We start from the raw sequence: 17817 nt of genomic DNA, 5'->3' as shown, positions 1-17817 counted from the left end.
ACAGGAAAATGCAGTAGAATGAAGTGTGGCAGAATGGAATAAAGCAGAATGCAATGCGCTGGAATACAATGCAGCCGAATGATGCTCAATCAAATGGAATGCAATAGAATGCAGTGTGGTAGAATGAGGCAAACCCAGGGGCCATATGCACTCACTGAGTAGAGGTAGCGCTGATTGAATTGCTGCAGGGCACCCTGGAGCTGGCTGCGCTGTGACTGCCACTGTTCAAAGTCCCGCACTGATTCCAGGGTTGGCCGCTGCCACGTGGTTGTTCTGGTGTTGTGGTCCACATAGTATACCCTGCCACGGTCATCCACTCTTCTCTCCCAGCTAACACCGAAAGTGACAATAAAAATTAACAATCTCTCAATAGAAGACACTGAGAAGTAGTTAATACAAGTAAATAATTTAAAAACCAAGTCCAAGCTATTATAAAATAACTTAAAATAATGTAAATCAGGATATTCTTCAGAAAGGCTATGAACATATATTAGAACAACTAAAATAAAAATCATGTTAACACAAAATGCTGGCAAGAATACAGAGAACATCAATCTTTTATACACTGCTGGCTGGAATATAAAACTGTAGACATTTTGAAATACAATTTGCCATTTTTCATAAAAAAGAAACATACAATTACCATGTGATCTAGCAATTGTGCTCTTATGCATCTACTCCAGAGAGACAAAAATTTATGTTTACACAAAATTCTACACATGAATGTAATAGCAACTTACTTTATTTTAGTCAGTCAACTGACTAAAGAAGATTTAGAAGATTTAGTCAACCTAAATCTTCAACAGGCAAATGATTAAACAATCTGTGTGTGTGGGGGGGGGGGGGACAAAGGGAAATATGTGAGGTAAAGAGTGTGTAAATTAACTGGACTGTGAGAATTTTTACACTGTATACATATATTATTAAATCATCGTGTTGCACACTTCAAATATATGACAATTTGTCAATTATATCTCAATAAAGCTGAAAAAAACCTATGATGAAAAGAGAAAAAGAAAATCTATGAACATGTAACTTTTTATTTATCTTAACTAAATACTTCCCATTCTACTACTACATGATTTCCAAGTATTACTGGTGGATGGTTGGCCCGGGGAGTAGGCCCCTGTCCAAGATAGTGGCAAGTGGAGGTTCTTACACTGAGTACATGAAGAGCCCTATGCCCTGCCCCTCCAGTACCAGATAGGTGGTGGGACCAGGGGAAGACAGGCACATGTGCCAGAGAAGTCAAAATGGCAGCAGGAGAGATGCTAGACCTAAGGGGCCTGTCAGCATAGCCCAGGGAAAGATGGGATTGGTTGTGGAGTGGACCTATGCAAAGCACACAGAAGTTTGGGAAATGTGTCATTTTGAGAAAGCACCTGTTCCATCCCACATCCAAGTCAACAGAAATACAGGGGAACAAAGAATGCTCTCTCTCTTGTTCATGGCTCACTGGCTCGTGACCTGCACTTAGACAGTGAACTCACTTGTTCTCTGTGTGGGCCAGGTGGCCTTAGCAGCCTGAGCCCATAGCCTCTGGGAGGGAGATTTGCTCTCTCGCCCACCTGGTGAAGCATGCGTTGGCATGTTCTCCACCCCAGGAGTACACAACCTTGAGAAGCTAACAGCTGTAGGGCCCATGGCAGCACTGGCTCCACAAGCAGGCTCCAGGACGGAGCCTGAAATGGGCAGCTTTGGGAACAAGCTAAGCTACTTGGATGACCACTTAGCAGCTGCCTGCAGACTCTAAAGGATGTACTTTAAGGTGGAGCAGGAACCCTGGGCACTGGCTTTTGTTTTGGTCTTGCTGAGGATTGTTGGTCTCACAAAGGAGATGGACTTTGAGACGGAGAGTCCGCCATTCTCCTAGATTATGTAGCATCTGAATAAAACCTTTCCTTTGTCACCAGCTACTGCTTCATGAATTTGGCTCTTCTGGCAAGAGGCAGATGAACCCTCCTTTTTTTGTTTGGTAACATAAAGATGGTTTTGATGGGGGCCAGAGATTGAACCATCCCAGAATTGATCCAACTACACTTTCTCCCCACTTTTTTGATAAGCATTTACTGAGTGCTTATTGATTACCTGGCAATCAACCCCACAGCCACTCCCCACATCAGATGTTAACTCGAGTCTTGACAGTTCTTTGCCCACCGTCCTGTAGCTGATGTGAGCTGCAGGTACAGTCATGCCATCCCACCTGCCACAGCTCTCAAGGATAGCTCAGAAAACATCCCAATCCCAGCCTCAGTGACCCAACGCCCCAACATCCTAGTGCTACGTTCCAGAGAACCATATGGAGCCACGTGAATACCCTCTGAGTCCCTTGGAACAGAAGGTCCTTCTCAGTCTCTGCACACCCAAACACACCCATGCTCCAGGGTCCAGTTCACCTCGAATCCATTGTGGTCATTAATTTACATGGCAAACTCAGAATTCTCTCAGCAACCAACTTTACAAAATAACATTCCTTGCCTTGAATTTTCTAGAACTGGAATGCATTTTGTATTAGTGGACAGAGCTCCTGAGTGTCAAAGATGATAACGAGAAATGCCAAGTGCAGTCAAGAGTATGGGGACACTATGAATGGTAACCAAGCTGGCTATCAGTGGGGTGTGCTCATGAGGTGAATACATGAAACTAAGGACAAGGGACATCAATTTGTGAGTGGCTTTCAGTAACAGCCCAACAGCATGAACTGTATTACTAGCAGGTAACAATATCCGCAGTCACGTAAATGCTCTATAACATCAGCTAAAGTGTAATGCAGTTAACTTGTGGTAACCTGTGGATTTCACTGTAAACCATTCAAATATCTGTCAGGAAATCCCATAGAACAACAGGGCTTGGATCACTGTCTATGAGAACCATGCATAATAAATTGTCTTTCATTCCTTAAAAAATTAAACAGGGACTGGTACTGGACCAAAATTCTGCAACGACCCTCAGTAACTCATTCCAGTGTTTGACAATCTCTTAGGAAGCCCTTCAAGACAACATAAGGAAACAATATGCAGAATGAAAGAATCACATTATGTCATATGATGTAAACTTGAAAACCACATTTGATAAAACAACTAAAGATTGTAATACTTCCACCTTACCCTGGAGGTAAAGGCTGTGGCCTCTCCCATGTGGTCGTTCGAGTATTATGATCCACATAATAGGTTCTCCCATGAGGATCTTTCCTCTGCTCCCACCTTTTAAAAAATGTGAAAATATAAGTAAAAGACAACAAATATGACAATATGAAGAATGACTCCTTCTTATAATCAGTAAAGTTACAGAATCATTAATGTACAGATTAACATATCTGTAACTTTAATTTTATTGTACTTATATTTAATTAATGTATCTGTACATTAATGTGCAGTAATATACATATACATTTACAGACTTTAAAAGCCTACATATCTATTATAAAGTTGTTTTTTTCCTCAATTATTAGTGCTTTTTAAGTTTTACACATTTTCTTTTTCCTTAACACAATTGGAAATTCAGTAAGTATAGTTACCAGAGAAAGCTAGAGTAACATGCCAAGTTTTTAAAAGATACTAATTTACAAATTTCCAACTCATCAGAAAGAAAGAAATTTCATCAAGGGTAGACAAACTTTCAGCCTTGTATCAAGTGCAAAGCACAAAATGTCAGTGAAGTAATATCCATTCTTGCCTGCAATTTCAAAACCACGTATCTAAAAGATTTCAGCAGAAACCACCTTGAAGAAGTATATGGTGTTTCTGTGTCCTGACCATTCTCCCTCTGTGTGCAACCAGTGTCTTCTCTCTGCACACATGTGTCTCTCTCTGGTTCAGAGGAAGCCTATAAATTACAGACATCCTGCTGTACCTTCTCTGTTCTACTCTGAAGACTCACTTTCATTTTCTCTTCTGTGATCCCTACTTCTTCCTCTCCAGTCTTCCCACACCACGATATAGAAGAAATATTTCAAACACACAAAATAAAAACCTGGTATTTCTGGGTTTAACATTCTTAGTTTCAACTTGAAAACATTATAGAAAATATTTTTTCTTCTTCTTAAACACAGGGACCCAATTAAATCTGATTTCTTTTTGATTAGAGAGGCCTTTAATGATTTTTTCCTATGCAAAGACCACACTTGCTAGAGGTATTCCCTCAACATGGTGTACAGATGAAGCTGTCTCCTGCACATGCACACAGACACACACGGGCACATGCACAAGCACACACATGCACATATACACTTACTCTCTTCCCAACTGTACCCAAAACACACATGCTAGGCCCTTCTTCATGTGACTATGGAAACCCTCCTGAGAGCTGAGCCAGGAACAGGACATGAGTGCTGTTCCCCTGTCCCTGCCCTTCCACCTTCTTACTTCTCCATAGCCATCATCATTCTAACTACAGGTACTTTATCTTGTCTGTTGCCCTGGGAAAGCACCAGAACCCCTTCCAGCCCTCATCAGACACCATTTCCCAGGTCCATGACTTTCACTGCCTCTGCCTGGTTGGAGAACACAAGTCTTAGTAGCTTCCTAAGAAGGACACCTGGGCAGGATACTTGTATAATCCTAGGTGTCTGCACTCACACTCAACAGTGCAGCTGAACACAAAACTCGAGGTCATAGAAAATGTCCCTCTAGGACGGAGGCACTGGCCACGGTCTCCTAGAGCCCTTTGTGTGGATTCTGAGAAGTCTGATGCCATTCTGAGGAGTATAAGACCTGCCTGCCTCCATGTCTTAACCTCTGAAAATGCTTAGAATTTTTTTCTTCAGCCCCAAAGTACTAAAATTTTCCCAACAGTGTCTTAATACAGATTTATTTCCCCTTGACCTGAGTTTTGGTGAGCCCTTTCCAAAAGAAAATCAAGTCCTTCATATTGTGAAAGTTTTGTTGTTATTTTGTTAAGGATTTCCTCTTTTTCTGAAACTTCTCTTATCAGACCTTCTATTTTATAAATTTATCTTTTTATTTTACTTTCTGAGAAATTTCTTTACCTTCATCAGCCAAGCCTTCCACTGAATTAGATTTCCAAGAGCTTTTGGTTCTTCGAGTATTCTGTTTTTATAACATATTGTTGCTTAATTTCTGTTACATCTACTCTTATCCCTCTGAGAATATTGAAATAGTCTGTTTCTTCTGATAGCATTTTCTAGGTTGCTTGTTTTTATTTCTTTCTTTCTTTCCATAAGAGGTTTCCCTTGGGTGTCTAATGAGTAGGGGACCAAAAATTGCCTGGGGATTTTGTGTGCCAGGGTGGGGCTTGTGGGTTGTGGGATGATTAATGGAAGGGCTATGTGAGGCAATTTCCCTGGAGAACAAACAGATAGCAGTGTTTTTGTCTTTTGGGGGGGTTGGGGGGAATCTTCAGTGGAAGATACTTCCAGTCTTCTGGGTGGAAAGGTAGAATTCTGGCTATCAATACTCTAGGATTTGGGAGGAAAGAGCCAAGTGCTTATTTCATGTAAAAGGCTATAAAGCCATTTTCAGTTTTATCCTAAATCAATTGCAAATATTTCCAACTTAACATTTAACAATATTCGGTAAGCACTGAATTATGCTAGCCACTGGTTCTTAATTTTTTCAAAATGGCATTACTTCCAGAATTCAGTATTTTTGTTCTAAACAGAATTTATCTTTGTCAAACTAAATTTCTTGCTACACAGAACATTATATTCAGAACTACTTTAGGATTTCTTCCTTATATTTTCTATACATTCTATTCTCTAGATCAAGGGGAGACAAACATTTTCTGTAAAGTGCCAGATAGTAAATATTTTATGCATCGGGGGACAAGAGGCAAAACTGAGATCACTGTGTAGATACAAACCTAATAAGAGAGAAAAGTTCTGCTGTGTCCCCACCCTCTTTTCTGGGCGGGGCATCCCGGGTTGTGGGTACGCCGACAACATTCTGGGGACACAGAAGTTCTGGCCCAGAGGGAGGAGCCTGGACAATGTCGTGTCTTTCCAGTGAAACTGTCTAACCTCTCCTGACAGCTGGCCAAGTGCATGAACTAGCTGAGCTGTCACTTCCAGATAAGACCCTACCTCCAAAAGTGAGTCCTCAGTGTGTAGGTGGTGACCAGAGCAGCCTCAGCAGCAACAAAGGAGAAAGGTGCTGGGGAGTTTGGGGCTGGGGAGTTTGGGGTAGGCAGAGGGTTATAGCAGCAATGGAGGCACTCTGGCTGTGCCTATGGGTCCTATAAAAGTGACAAGCTGGAATTGGCCAGAGACCACATTATCTAGTAGTGGAAATTCATGAATACCTATCTAGTAGTAGAAATTCATGAACACCTATCATTATCTAGTAGTGGAAATTCATGAACACCTATCATTATCTAGTAGTGGAAATTCATGAACACCTATCATTATCTAGTAGTGGAAATTCATGAACACCTATCATTATCTAGTAGTGGAAATTCATGAACACCTATCATTATCTAGTAGTGGAAATTCATGAACACCTATCTAAGATAGGTGCAGATTACTGAACTGATTACTGAGACTTCTCAATAGAACTCATTTTCCTGGAGAGAAGTACTAATTTGTAACTGGCACTATCACCTCCACCCCACAACATTCTCCTTTCTAGTGTTTAGATATAGTCTCTCTGCCTCACTAAGCAGAAAAAAAAATTTAAAACCTACTACTTACCACAGACCTTGTTAAAACAACAAAAAAGTAAATTTGGAAGAGTTTTGTGAAACATATTACAATAATAACAATAGAATTTAGTTAGTGATTGTATAACTATGGGTTTCAAACCTGAATAACAGGGTAGAGAGTGACCATGCCTTCTCACAAGCTCAGTCCCAGTCACCTCTCTCCTGCCCTGCTCACCTGCTGTCCCACCGTCCCCTCAGCAGCTGACCCCCTTTCACCTATCTTAACTCATAAAACAAGCAATTGCCCCCAGTTCTGTCTTTTCTTACCCACGTCCATGTGTGTTCACAGGGACAGTGTAAGAGTTGCTGTCACACCCCATCTCCCAAGCTCCACCTTCCAGCAACTTGAATACAGCTCCCATCATTTCCCAAAGCCACTTTTCAAAGGTCAGCAGCAAATAACCTCTTTGCTGTTAAATTCAATGGTGCCTCTAATTTCTTATCTTCCTTTAATTTTTCAGTATATTATGACCTTGTCAAGCATTTCCTCAGAGGTATTTATAAGCCAGGTCCTTTGCCCAACTGCTGATTCACTCAAAATCACTCACTTAAGCTCTAATTAATTTATTGAACAAATCAGCAGACACGGTTTTAGGCACGAGTAATGCAGAAGTGGAAAAAAAATCCCTTTATCAATGTAGTGGAGAGAAAACTTATGATAACACAAAAATAGAATACATCACCAGGCAATCTTACTGCTACAAGGAAAACAATACCAGTTCCACCCATCATGCTGATGAAATGAACCTGACTCAAAGAGTTCATAATGAATCCATTAATATTAAGTTCTAGAACAGGGAAAAGTAACCTATAATCTGTAGTGGGAAAAGTCAGAACAGTGACTGCCTCTCTAAAAGTAATTACAAGAATTTTCGGAGAAAGAGGTTTGAGAGAACTTTTGGGGGTGACGGCATGTCTACAAGGATTTGGGTTAACAGATGTATGCATTTGTCAAAGCTCATCAAAATGGTACACTTAAGACTTGTGCACTTCTTCCTATGTAAACTTTATCTAAAAATTTTTTTAAATACTGAACTCCAGTTAGTGATATGCAAACTGAAGTGTGAGGCAAAATGTATTGGTATCTGCAACTTGCTGAAATGCATTTAAAAATAAGATGGACAGAGAGATGAAGAGATATGAGATAATGCAGACAGTAAAATGTCAATTGTAGAATCTGGTGATAGGTATATAGGTGTTCCCTGTGAAATTCTTTAAATTTTCTGCATGTTTGTAAATTTTCATAAGAAAGGGTTAGGAAAAATATAGAAGTGTAAGAGTTGGGACCAAGGGGCCTGATGTGGGCAGGGGACTGGGTGAGGGCAAGAAAGTCCTGTGGAATGAGACAGCCTGACCTTGAGCTATGTATATAGAAGGAACATTTCACACAAGTCACAGCCAACACAGGGTCTTAGGTGAGTCACACTCAGCAAGCACACAGGTGTCATTTCTAAGACCCAACCCTCTTTCTGAGGACACTGTAATGCTACTGGCAGGTAGTTAAACAAGTGAGTAAGTAACCAGAGAGGAAACACAGGGGCATAGGCACTCAAAAAATTTTTGAGGAAAAGAGGAAAAGGTGTAGATTTGAACACTGACTGGGTTACACCAGCCAAGTCGTACCAGAGCCAGAACTCATGTGGGCTCCACTCTCCTGTTCCTCCTTTTCCTCACAACTAATCCCCAGGCCCATCTTAACATCACCCTGAAAGGCCAACAACCACCTTAGTTTGGGCTATTTTAATTTCTCTCAGGGATCAGTGGCCCAGAGCTCACAAAGTAAGAACTACATTTTACTCTAACATCTTGTGTATAGTAAGTGCTACTTATTTACAGTTTTATACAAACACACTAGAAAAACTCACCTTCCAGAAACAGTGCTCACTCTTACTATATAATCGCCCATGTCAATACTTCCTATTCTCATGTGTACTGAGTCACCTCATTAGGTGTTCAAATTCTGGTCATAATCTGTGACATCCTCCTACTGTCCAGACCACGCACAGTGCCCGAAGCACTGATGTGGCCCCCACAGAAGTCAGTTTCTGTCCCCACTGCTTTGAATTGGAATGCCTGCTTCTTTCATAGAACAGCCTGGCTGCTCTCCTGTTCCCTACTCAGTCTACAGGACTACCAGCATAACCTTCATCACACTCGGGTATGACACACACCCCTTCACTTAAAACTTCTTAGTACTCACTCCTGGTTTTCAGGACAAACTGTCAGCCCCTCTGCAGGGATCCACACTCTTCACATACTCACACCTTGCCTCCCCAATGCTGAACTCCAGCAGGAACACACACTCTTTCCTGAGTGTGCCTTACCCATTTCTATGATGCCAGTGACCCAAACATGTACTCAGCTCCCCTGAGTGAGCCCACCAACACCTGCCTCAACTGCTCTTGAGAAAGCCACTTCAGGGTAACCTTTCCCAGAAAGACTTCTTCAATATCAGGTGGCAAGACACCCCCACCGTATCGTAGATTGAACTCTGGCACAGCTGTCACTATAATGTGATGTCCCTGGTTGCCTGTCTTTACCCTCTAGACCATGAGGTTCCTGACAGTAGGAACAGCTCCTCGTGTGTGTCACAGTTGCAGACACATAACGAATAAGTGAATAAGCTGCCAAAGACAGGAGACAAAGGGACAATGAAAGATTTTTTGAGGAGCAGGGGGGACAGTGTAGGTTCTGAAATGCTTGCAGGAAGCAGAAGTGGGGACTTCCCCATGTGTAAGTGGTTAAAAATAAATGCAGAGAAAGGTATGTCTGGACATAGCTCCTGAACAGCTAACATGAGGGACAGTGCAAGCCCTCATAAGGGCACAAGTACAGAGGATGGCAGCTGGAACCAGGAAGGCAGTGGACACACCTGGTGAGAGCCTGAGCAAACCAGCTCCAGTCTCAGTGTGAGCCGTGGGCACACCATGGACTGTAGTGACAGCACGTGGGCTGTAACCTGACCCTGGAGGTGTAGCTACTGGGCACAGAGCGGACATGCCAGTGTTCCACCTGTATCCAGACCCCAATCCAGCATTTCCAACTGGATCCTGGATGCGTGTTTACAAGTGTGAGCCACTAAGTAAACTCTCAAAGGCAGAGACAATGAATCATTTATATTGGGTTGGCCAGAAAGTTATTTTGGGTTTTTCCATAAGGTGGCTCCAATAGTGCTTAGTTGTCTTTATCCTCGATCAAAACAATTTTGTTAGACTGTATTCTGACAGCTGTCATATCAGCATGCATTTTTAAAAAACTTACCAAAATTGGTGAATTTTTACTGAAGACCAAAGAAAATAAGCAACATTGTTGGCATATATGCTTTACTTCAAGAAAGGTAAAAAATGCAACTGAAACTCAAAAAAATATTTGTGCAGTGTATGGAGAAGGTGATGTAACTGATTCTGCATTTCAACAGTGGTTTGCAAAGTTTCATTACTGACTTTCATACTGGAGATTTCTTGCTAGAAAATGCTACATGGTACAGTAGACCAGTTGAAGTTGATAGTGACTAAATTAAGACAGTAATTGAGAACAATCAACATTAAACCATGCAGGAGACAGCCAACAAACTCAAAATATCCAAATCAATAAAGTTGTTAGTGAAAATGAAAACAATTTGTCATTATTTTATGAAAAAAACTAAATGGATTTTTGGCCAGCCCAATAATAGTATCTTCAGAGCCGAGCAGAGAGTAAACAACCTGTGAATGACCAAATGGAACACCCATATAGAGTACTCACCAAAGCAAACCCTGCAATGCTGAATAAGGATGGCGGGAAAATGCAGAAGTTAAGAATCGCTGAGCAGTAATGAAAACCCAAGTGTGTAACAGCCCATCATTGGAGCTGGATAATGACTCCCCAGCATTCAGAATTAACAGAGGAAATGTCTGCTTTTTCTTGAGACTGGGGTGTGTAGAACAGACCACAAAGGAGTCTAGAGCTGAGGTTATGATCAGTGGTGCCATGGTCACTCTTAGGAAAGGAAAGAATACACCAGAATCAAGTTAAGAGGGTCCTGCACAACCTAGGGTCCCAGCGTGGGGAAATATAAACTTCAAAACACCAGTTGAAAATACCTGTGGGGATTGAGGTGCTGGGAGAAACTCTTAGCCTCACAGGAGAGTTCGGTGGAGAGACCCACAGGGTCCTAGAACATCCACAAACCCACCCTCATGGGAATCAGAACCAGAAGGGCCCAATTTGCTGGAGGGAAGCAGGGGAAGTGACTGAAATCTGGCAGAGAGCCGAGCAAGCACCACTGTTCCCTCTGGAACCCCTTCCCCACATATAGCATCACAACCCAGCAGCTGGGCTGCCCCACCCAGGTGAATGCCTAAGGCTCTGCCCCTCAGTATGTAACAGGCAAGCCCATACAAAAAATATGGGCCAAACGAAATAACAGATCAAAGCTCCCCCCAAAAAAATACAACTAAGCAATGAAGAGAGCCAACCTATCAGATGTACAGTTCAAAACACAGCTAATCAGGATGCTCACAGAATTGGTTGAATTTGGCCGCAAATTAGATGAAAAAAAAATGAGGACTATACTAAGTGAAGTAAAGGAAAATGTACAGGAAACCAACAGTGATGGGAAGGATACTGGAACTCAAATCAATGCAGTGGACCAGAAGGAAGAAAAAAACATTCAATTAAAAAAGAATAAAGAAACAAGAATTCAAAAAAATGAGGAGAGGCTTAGGAACCTCCAGGTCATCTTTAAATGTTCCAACATCTGAATTATAGGAGTACCAGAAGGAGAAGAGGAAGAGCAACAAGTGGGAAACTTATCTGAACAAATAATAAAGGAAAACTTTCCCAATCTGGCAAAGGAAATAGACTTCCAGGAAGTCTAGGAAGCTCAGAGAGCCCCAGACAAGTTGGGCTCAAGGAGAAATACACCAAGGTACATTATAATTACATTAGCCAAGATTAAAATGAAGGAGAGAGTCCTAGTAGCAGCAAGAGATAAGTAGACAGTCACCTACAAAGGAGTTCCCATCAGACTGTCAGCTGATTTCTCAAAAGAGACCTTACAGGCAAGAAGGGGCTGGAAAGAAGTATTCCAAGTCATGAAAGGCATCCAAGATTGTTCTATCTAGCAAAACTTTCATTTACAATGGAAGGACAGATAAAGTGCTTCTCAGATAAGGTTAAAGGAGTTATACTTAAATAAAGTTAACTATAATAAAGGAGTTATAATAAAGTTAAAGGAGTTCATCATCACCAAGTCCCTATTATATAAAATGTTAAAGGGACTTATCTAAGAAAAAAGGATAAAAAGCATATACAGTAAAATGACAGCAAATCACAATTATTATCAACCACACCTAAAACAAAAACAAAAATAAACCCAGAAAACAATTAGAATAGGAACAGATTCACAGAAATGGAGATCACATGGCAGGTTATCAACAGGGGAGCTGAAGGGGGAAGAGAGGGGGAAAAGGTACAGAGAATAAGTAGCATAGAAGGTAGGTAGAAAATACAGAGGGGGAGGGTAAGAACAGTATGGGAAATGTAGAAACTAAAGAACTTATAAGTATGACACATGGACACGAACTAAAGGGGGAGAATGTGGGTAGGAGGGAATGTGCAGGGTGGAGGGGAGTGAAGGGGGGAAAATGGGATAACCGTAATAGCATAATCAATAAAATATATTTTTAAAAAAGAGGGTCCTGCAAATTAAAATCATTTTTTTCCTTTTCCCCTAATATTGCATGTATTTCAACAAGATGTGTGATCTTAGTTTTAAAACAGGGGTGTCAAACCCACAGCCTGTGCAGGCCACATGTGGCCCAGGATGGTATGAATGCGGCCCAACACAAAATTGTAAATTTACTTAAAATATTATGAATTTTTTTTTGTGATTACATGATGCAATGTACTTAATGTGTGGCCCAAGACAACTCTTCCTCCAGTGTAGCCCAGAGGCACCAAAAGGTTAGACACCCCTTGAAAGGTACTTGCTTTGTAGCAAATAAATCGTATGAATCAGATTTTGATTTCAAGTTCCATTACTGGAAAAGTTTTACACACACATTCAACAGTCAAACATGATCACACATTTGAGAGGTAACGTACCCTGAGGGCAGAGTTTCTGTGCTGGCGTTCGCCCCAGGCTCCACACAACCACCAGGCTGCCTTAACTTGACTGCTTCGAAGGCAGAGCTATTTCCAGACGCAGATGCAGCAGGGTCTAGGTCACTACCAGCTCCAGACCCGAATATCATGCCATCAGAGAGGATGCATCCATTGTGTTCCAAGGACACTGGCATTTCTGGAACAGGGGCCTCCTCACTAGAGGTTCCAATGCAACTTGATGACGAGGTGCCATCCTCAGGGACCATGGCAGTCAGCATGGCAGGAGGGGCATCAGTTGGTGCAAGTGAGGTCGATTCTCCATTAACTACAAAGGGCAAATGAACAAGGCAATCTGAAAGGAATGACAAAGCAGCCAATTACTGCACATGTTGTAATACCTCAGGTATTGATGAGAATCAAATAAGGCAGATTCTATTTGTTGTTGCTCACATTTTAGAGATGAACATGTGAATAATAAAAACTTAAGAAAAAATATACACTTACATAGAAAGAACCTTAAGGAAGGAGAAACCAACATTAGAATAACAAATGTTTTTCCTCAAAATTATAAATTTTGAAAAGTCTTCATGGGTTATAAAATTTTTTTAAATGACCCCTTTCAATCTCCCTCTTTGTATGAAAATAGTAGCTAGTATGTGTCAATGGTAAGGATACTCAGTGGCATTAACTAAACTAGCATACCACAGGGGATGCAGAAGTGCTCCAGGGCCTCACTCTACACGTTCTGGAGAAATAACCCAGCATTGGCATCCATTTTAAATGTGATTTCAACTATAGTCACTATAAAAGTGAGTCAAATGAAAACTGGAAAGGAGCCCTGGCTGGTGTAGCTCAGTGGTTTGAGCACAGGCCTGGGAACCAAAAGATCGCGGTTCAAGTCCCCGTTAAGGTACATGCCTGGGTTGCAGGCCAGTTCCCAGCAGGGGGTGCAGCAGAAGCAACCATACATTGACATTTCTCTCCTTCTCTCCTTCCCTTCTAAAGATAAGTAAATAAAAAAAAACTGGAGAGGAGAAGACTATTCCACAAAACTAATTAGAAGACTGCACGTCAAAGTTCACACTGCAGTGGGGAGGGATCCATAAATAAGAGTAATGAGGTTATTAGGTAAATCTGTACAGAGAGATCCTTCCATGGTAGAAGCAAGGAAAGAGTGTACTACTGAAAAGTCTATCTTAAGTGCACAACAAAGGCAGACTGACCTGGTCTGCACCAAGGTGGGGAGACAATTGCTTTGGGAAAAACATCAAGAATGAACTATGAGAAATAAACTACCACCACAATTACTCTGCTCCCAGCACTGTCAGAGAAGATGCAGACAAAGTGCACAGAGACTAAATTCTGGGTGTCCCACCCAATATGCACTCACAAGAACGGTCTCACCTAGCATGTACTCTCCAACGGTATGCATTTATTTTCCACAAAAGATGGAGTAGTCTTTTCAAAGCAAAATAACACTACACGGGAAAAGAGGAATGCTTAAGAAAAGATAATCCAGAACAAGAAACAGTCATAAACCTGTGTGCATACTGAAGCACAGACATAATATACAGTTACAAACAGGAAGAGGATTAAATATTGATATCAATTAGCACAATCAATTGTGCTCTGCGTGTCACTTTATGCCTGGCCCACAATTTCTTGCTTCTATTATCGCAGGGTGTCAAACTAATTTTCACCGGGGGCCACATCAGCCTCACAGTTGCCTTTGAAGGCTAAATGTAATTTTAGGACTGTATAAATATAACTACTCCTTAACTAGAAGCAAGGAGCTTGGTGCTGGACTGGATAAAACAAGGTGGAGGGCCAGATTTGGCTTTGGCCCTCTGGCCTTGTGTTTGCCATCTCTGTATTATAACAGCCTCCTGATTGGTTTGCCTGCTCCCTCCCTTGTCCAACAACCGTCCAGTCTCCAAATAGCAGCCACATCACAGATTTTTCACTCTCCTAGTAAACATGCTGGTGCATTCTCACTATGACCAGAGAAAATTTTACACCCTTGACCATGGCCATAACAGGGATTCTACCTGGTCTGGTCCACAACTACACCTGACCTCTTACAGTGGTCTCCCTGCTCCTTGAGCACCGGGCCTTGTATGAGCTGTCCCAAAGTTCTCAGAGGACTTCGGAGGTTTCAATAATACAATCGATACCCTGACTTAAATTACACACTTGTGTTTCTACTAATGTGTGTGTGTGTGTGTGTGTGTGTGTGTAGATAGATAAATTTTTTCCATCCAAATACCCTAAAAATTTTTAGAAAAACTGACATATGTAAAAGACAAAACAAAACCCCCAATTCTACAATCAGGAGGCCACATTCTGACTATAATTCAATAAAACTAGAAATAAATAAAATTTATTGACATGTTTATCAGAAGTCTGGGATAATCAGTTAACCCAGCGAAACACATTTTTAGGGACATCTTATTTTACCCTTCCATGGCCCGGGCTCCTTCCAATTTCCTGACACTGACACTGCACTGCAGTCATGTTAGATGTCAACGTGGGGGGAGCCTGCTGAAGAGAATGGGAGACCTTCCTATACATTCTTTGCAACTTCCTATGAGTCTATATTTCAAAACAAAAGTCCAGTTAGTTATACCTAAAACTTACCACAATGAACTATGATCTATTTTCTCAATAAAACAATAATTATATATTATAGAAAAGGTTATTTACACTACAGGTTTGGAAAAGAGGGAAGAAGTAGAAAAGAAAATAATATTTCTCTTAAATTCTTACCACTGTCCAAGGACTATGGTAATTCTTTTAGGTTATTGTGTTTAAAACAATCCTATAATGTAGTTAGTTGAGTATTATCCTCTTTTTGTAAATGGAGGAGCTAAATTTTGAGGAGTTAAATTTGTCCAACCAATGTCACACATTGATTGTTAAGTGGCAGAGCTGGGATTTCACCTTGCCCTATGAGAAGCAGAGTCTAATCTTTACCACATCATGACTGCCTATTATTTAGCTTAAAATAATGATCAATATTCACAGCAACTAAACTTATTGAATGGATCCCCTTAGGCAAGACTCAAAACAATGGGGTGGAGAGGCGGGAAGCCATCATGAACATTCTGTCTGGTGAAATCCTTTGCTTCAAACTCCTTATTCTGCACAGGCCCACAGTCCCTTGGCAGTTTCACATCTCATAACTCTGTGGAACTTAAGAAGGTGATATGACATACATTCTGTACATATGTAACACCCAAGCAGGTGTGGGGCCCACAGTTATTAAGCACAGTAATGTTTCTGCAGCAAAAGGTAAGAAAACTCATCCTAAGCATGATAAATTCAAAACAGCCTCAAATCAGTTCTAGTCATTCTGCTACCAAATGGGTTCCCCAGCCCCTCGCCCCCCAAAAATTTGTTTTTAAAGATTTTAGAGATTTGCTTGTTACAGGTAAGGGAGACACATATGTGAGACACAGAACATGCACATTCCTACCCTCACTCCAACAATGAAAACTAATTTTTAAAGTCCTTAATTAAAGGAATTAAAGTCCTTAAAGTCCTTAAAAAAAAGGAATACAATTTTTACAGTAATAGCTTAAAAGAGATTACCATTCCTTGAAAATATACCTGAATTCATCCATTCATCTTCCCATTAAGGGATGACAGATAGTACAAAAGATATTGGTCAAGTGGTTGCTACCAAGTGAGCAGGTTCCAGAGCCTTTGTAGACTGGCCAATGGAATGATAGCAGTTGTTTGTCAGATGTCACCAACGATAATCAGAGGAGGTGAAAATAATCACTAAGATGGCTGGAGGAAAATCATTTGAGGCTATCATGGCATGAAAGAAAAACAGCAAAACTCCGAGACACTACAAAAATCCCACGTATCCAGGTGTAGGGAAAGCAAAGGGCACATCAGAGGGCCAGAGCTGGGTGGCAATTCAGTGCCTCCCCCTCCCAGCCATGAGCTCTGAGGCCTCAGGTCCTCTCCAGAACTAGAATCTACTGCAGACTTATTGTGATGGTTAAATTGGTTAAAAAGGCACAGTGCCTACAACAGGTACAGCAAAAATGTTAGCCGCTATTATTATTCTGATTGTCTTAGGTTCCTGGTAGTTACGGTGAATGTCATGGGAATTATTTATGATAAGCCTTCATTTCTAGTTCCTCACGTGTGTTTTATTTTCACCTCGAGATTTCAAGCAAGGACAAATAAAGTGAATTTATTCCCAATGGAAAGAGTCTCTTAAAGTACTTGACAAATTATAGGCTATAAATAAGAGACTCTTCCTTTTGCATTAACACCTGTGTACACACAAATGCCAAAACATGCAACAAACTGATGATAATGGGTCCCTGCAGTTATCAACTCAAATAGCCAAATATTTTAGCAAAAAGTGCTGCATCTCCAAATTCAATATACTTTAGATGAGAGTTCTGACAAGAATGAAAGAGGGTGTTGGTACAAGCCTTTCCCAAATGAGCATTCGACATTTTTATAGTTTATATCAGTCAGGAGTGGATTTAGTTAATAATTGGCCCTGCCATCTAATTACATCCAGAAAGAATAGAAGTGGATCTACCATTCTGAATCCAACAATAATCCCACAGGACAAATCACTCATTTGTTTGGTCACATAAGGTTTTATTTTTCTTTTTTTACAACCTCTTTGAAGAGTTTGCAAGAGAGTTACACTACTTAAAATATAAGTTCTTATGGGTACATAGCTAGAGTTTTTTCCCATCATGTTTCTTGGGATGGATATTCGATAACTCGAAAATCCTCTGGTCAAAAAGCACTAGATTCACGCTTTATTGTAAAGAACTATGATTTATTCACATAAACCATTTTCTATATGTTAATAATAAAAAAATAAAATTTTGAAGCCCTGGCTGGTGTAGCTCAGTGGATTGAGCACAGGCCTGCAAACCACACGATCGTGGTTTGATTCCCAGTCAGGGTACATGCCTGGGTTGAAGGCCAGTTCCCGCAGGGGATTCATGAGAGGCAACCATACATTGATGTTTCTCTCCCTCTCTCCTTCCCTTCCCCTCTAAAGATAAATAAATAAAATCTTAAAAAAAAAAC

At 40.9% G+C, this 17817-nt stretch overlaps 1 protein-coding gene across 17 annotated transcripts in view; it reads right to left on the bottom strand.

Moving 5' to 3' along the window:
- WWP1 (WW domain containing E3 ubiquitin protein ligase 1) overlaps positions 1-17817 on the bottom strand; it is a 141336-nt gene that overhangs the window by 52008 nt on the left and 71511 nt on the right. For 15 of the 17 annotated variants that reach the window (XR_008390808.1, XM_037141390.2, XM_037141391.2 and 12 more), the window contains 3 exons: positions 12745-13096; positions 3108-3203; positions 156-330 (listed from right to left, as the gene is read on the bottom strand). Coding sequence is in view for 16 of the 17 variants with exons in the window: in XM_037141390.2 (XP_036997285.2) it covers positions 156-330; positions 3108-3203; positions 12745-13096 (623 nt within the window). In the remaining variant the exon portion in view is untranslated. The remainder of the gene's footprint in view (positions 1-155; positions 331-3107; positions 3204-12744; positions 13097-17817) is intronic. The other 2 variants (XM_037141393.2, XM_037141400.2) reach the window with 1 other exon arrangement.

This window comes from Artibeus jamaicensis, unplaced genomic scaffold, assembly GCF_021234435.1.
Source record: "Artibeus jamaicensis isolate MK-2021 breed Jamaican fruit bat unplaced genomic scaffold, CSHL_Jam_final scaffold_916, whole genome shotgun sequence".
Taxonomy (NCBI): domain Eukaryota; kingdom Metazoa; phylum Chordata; class Mammalia; order Chiroptera; family Phyllostomidae; genus Artibeus; species Artibeus jamaicensis.
Note: the sequence above shows the minus strand (reverse complement) of the source record. Positions and strands in the feature narration are given on the sequence as shown.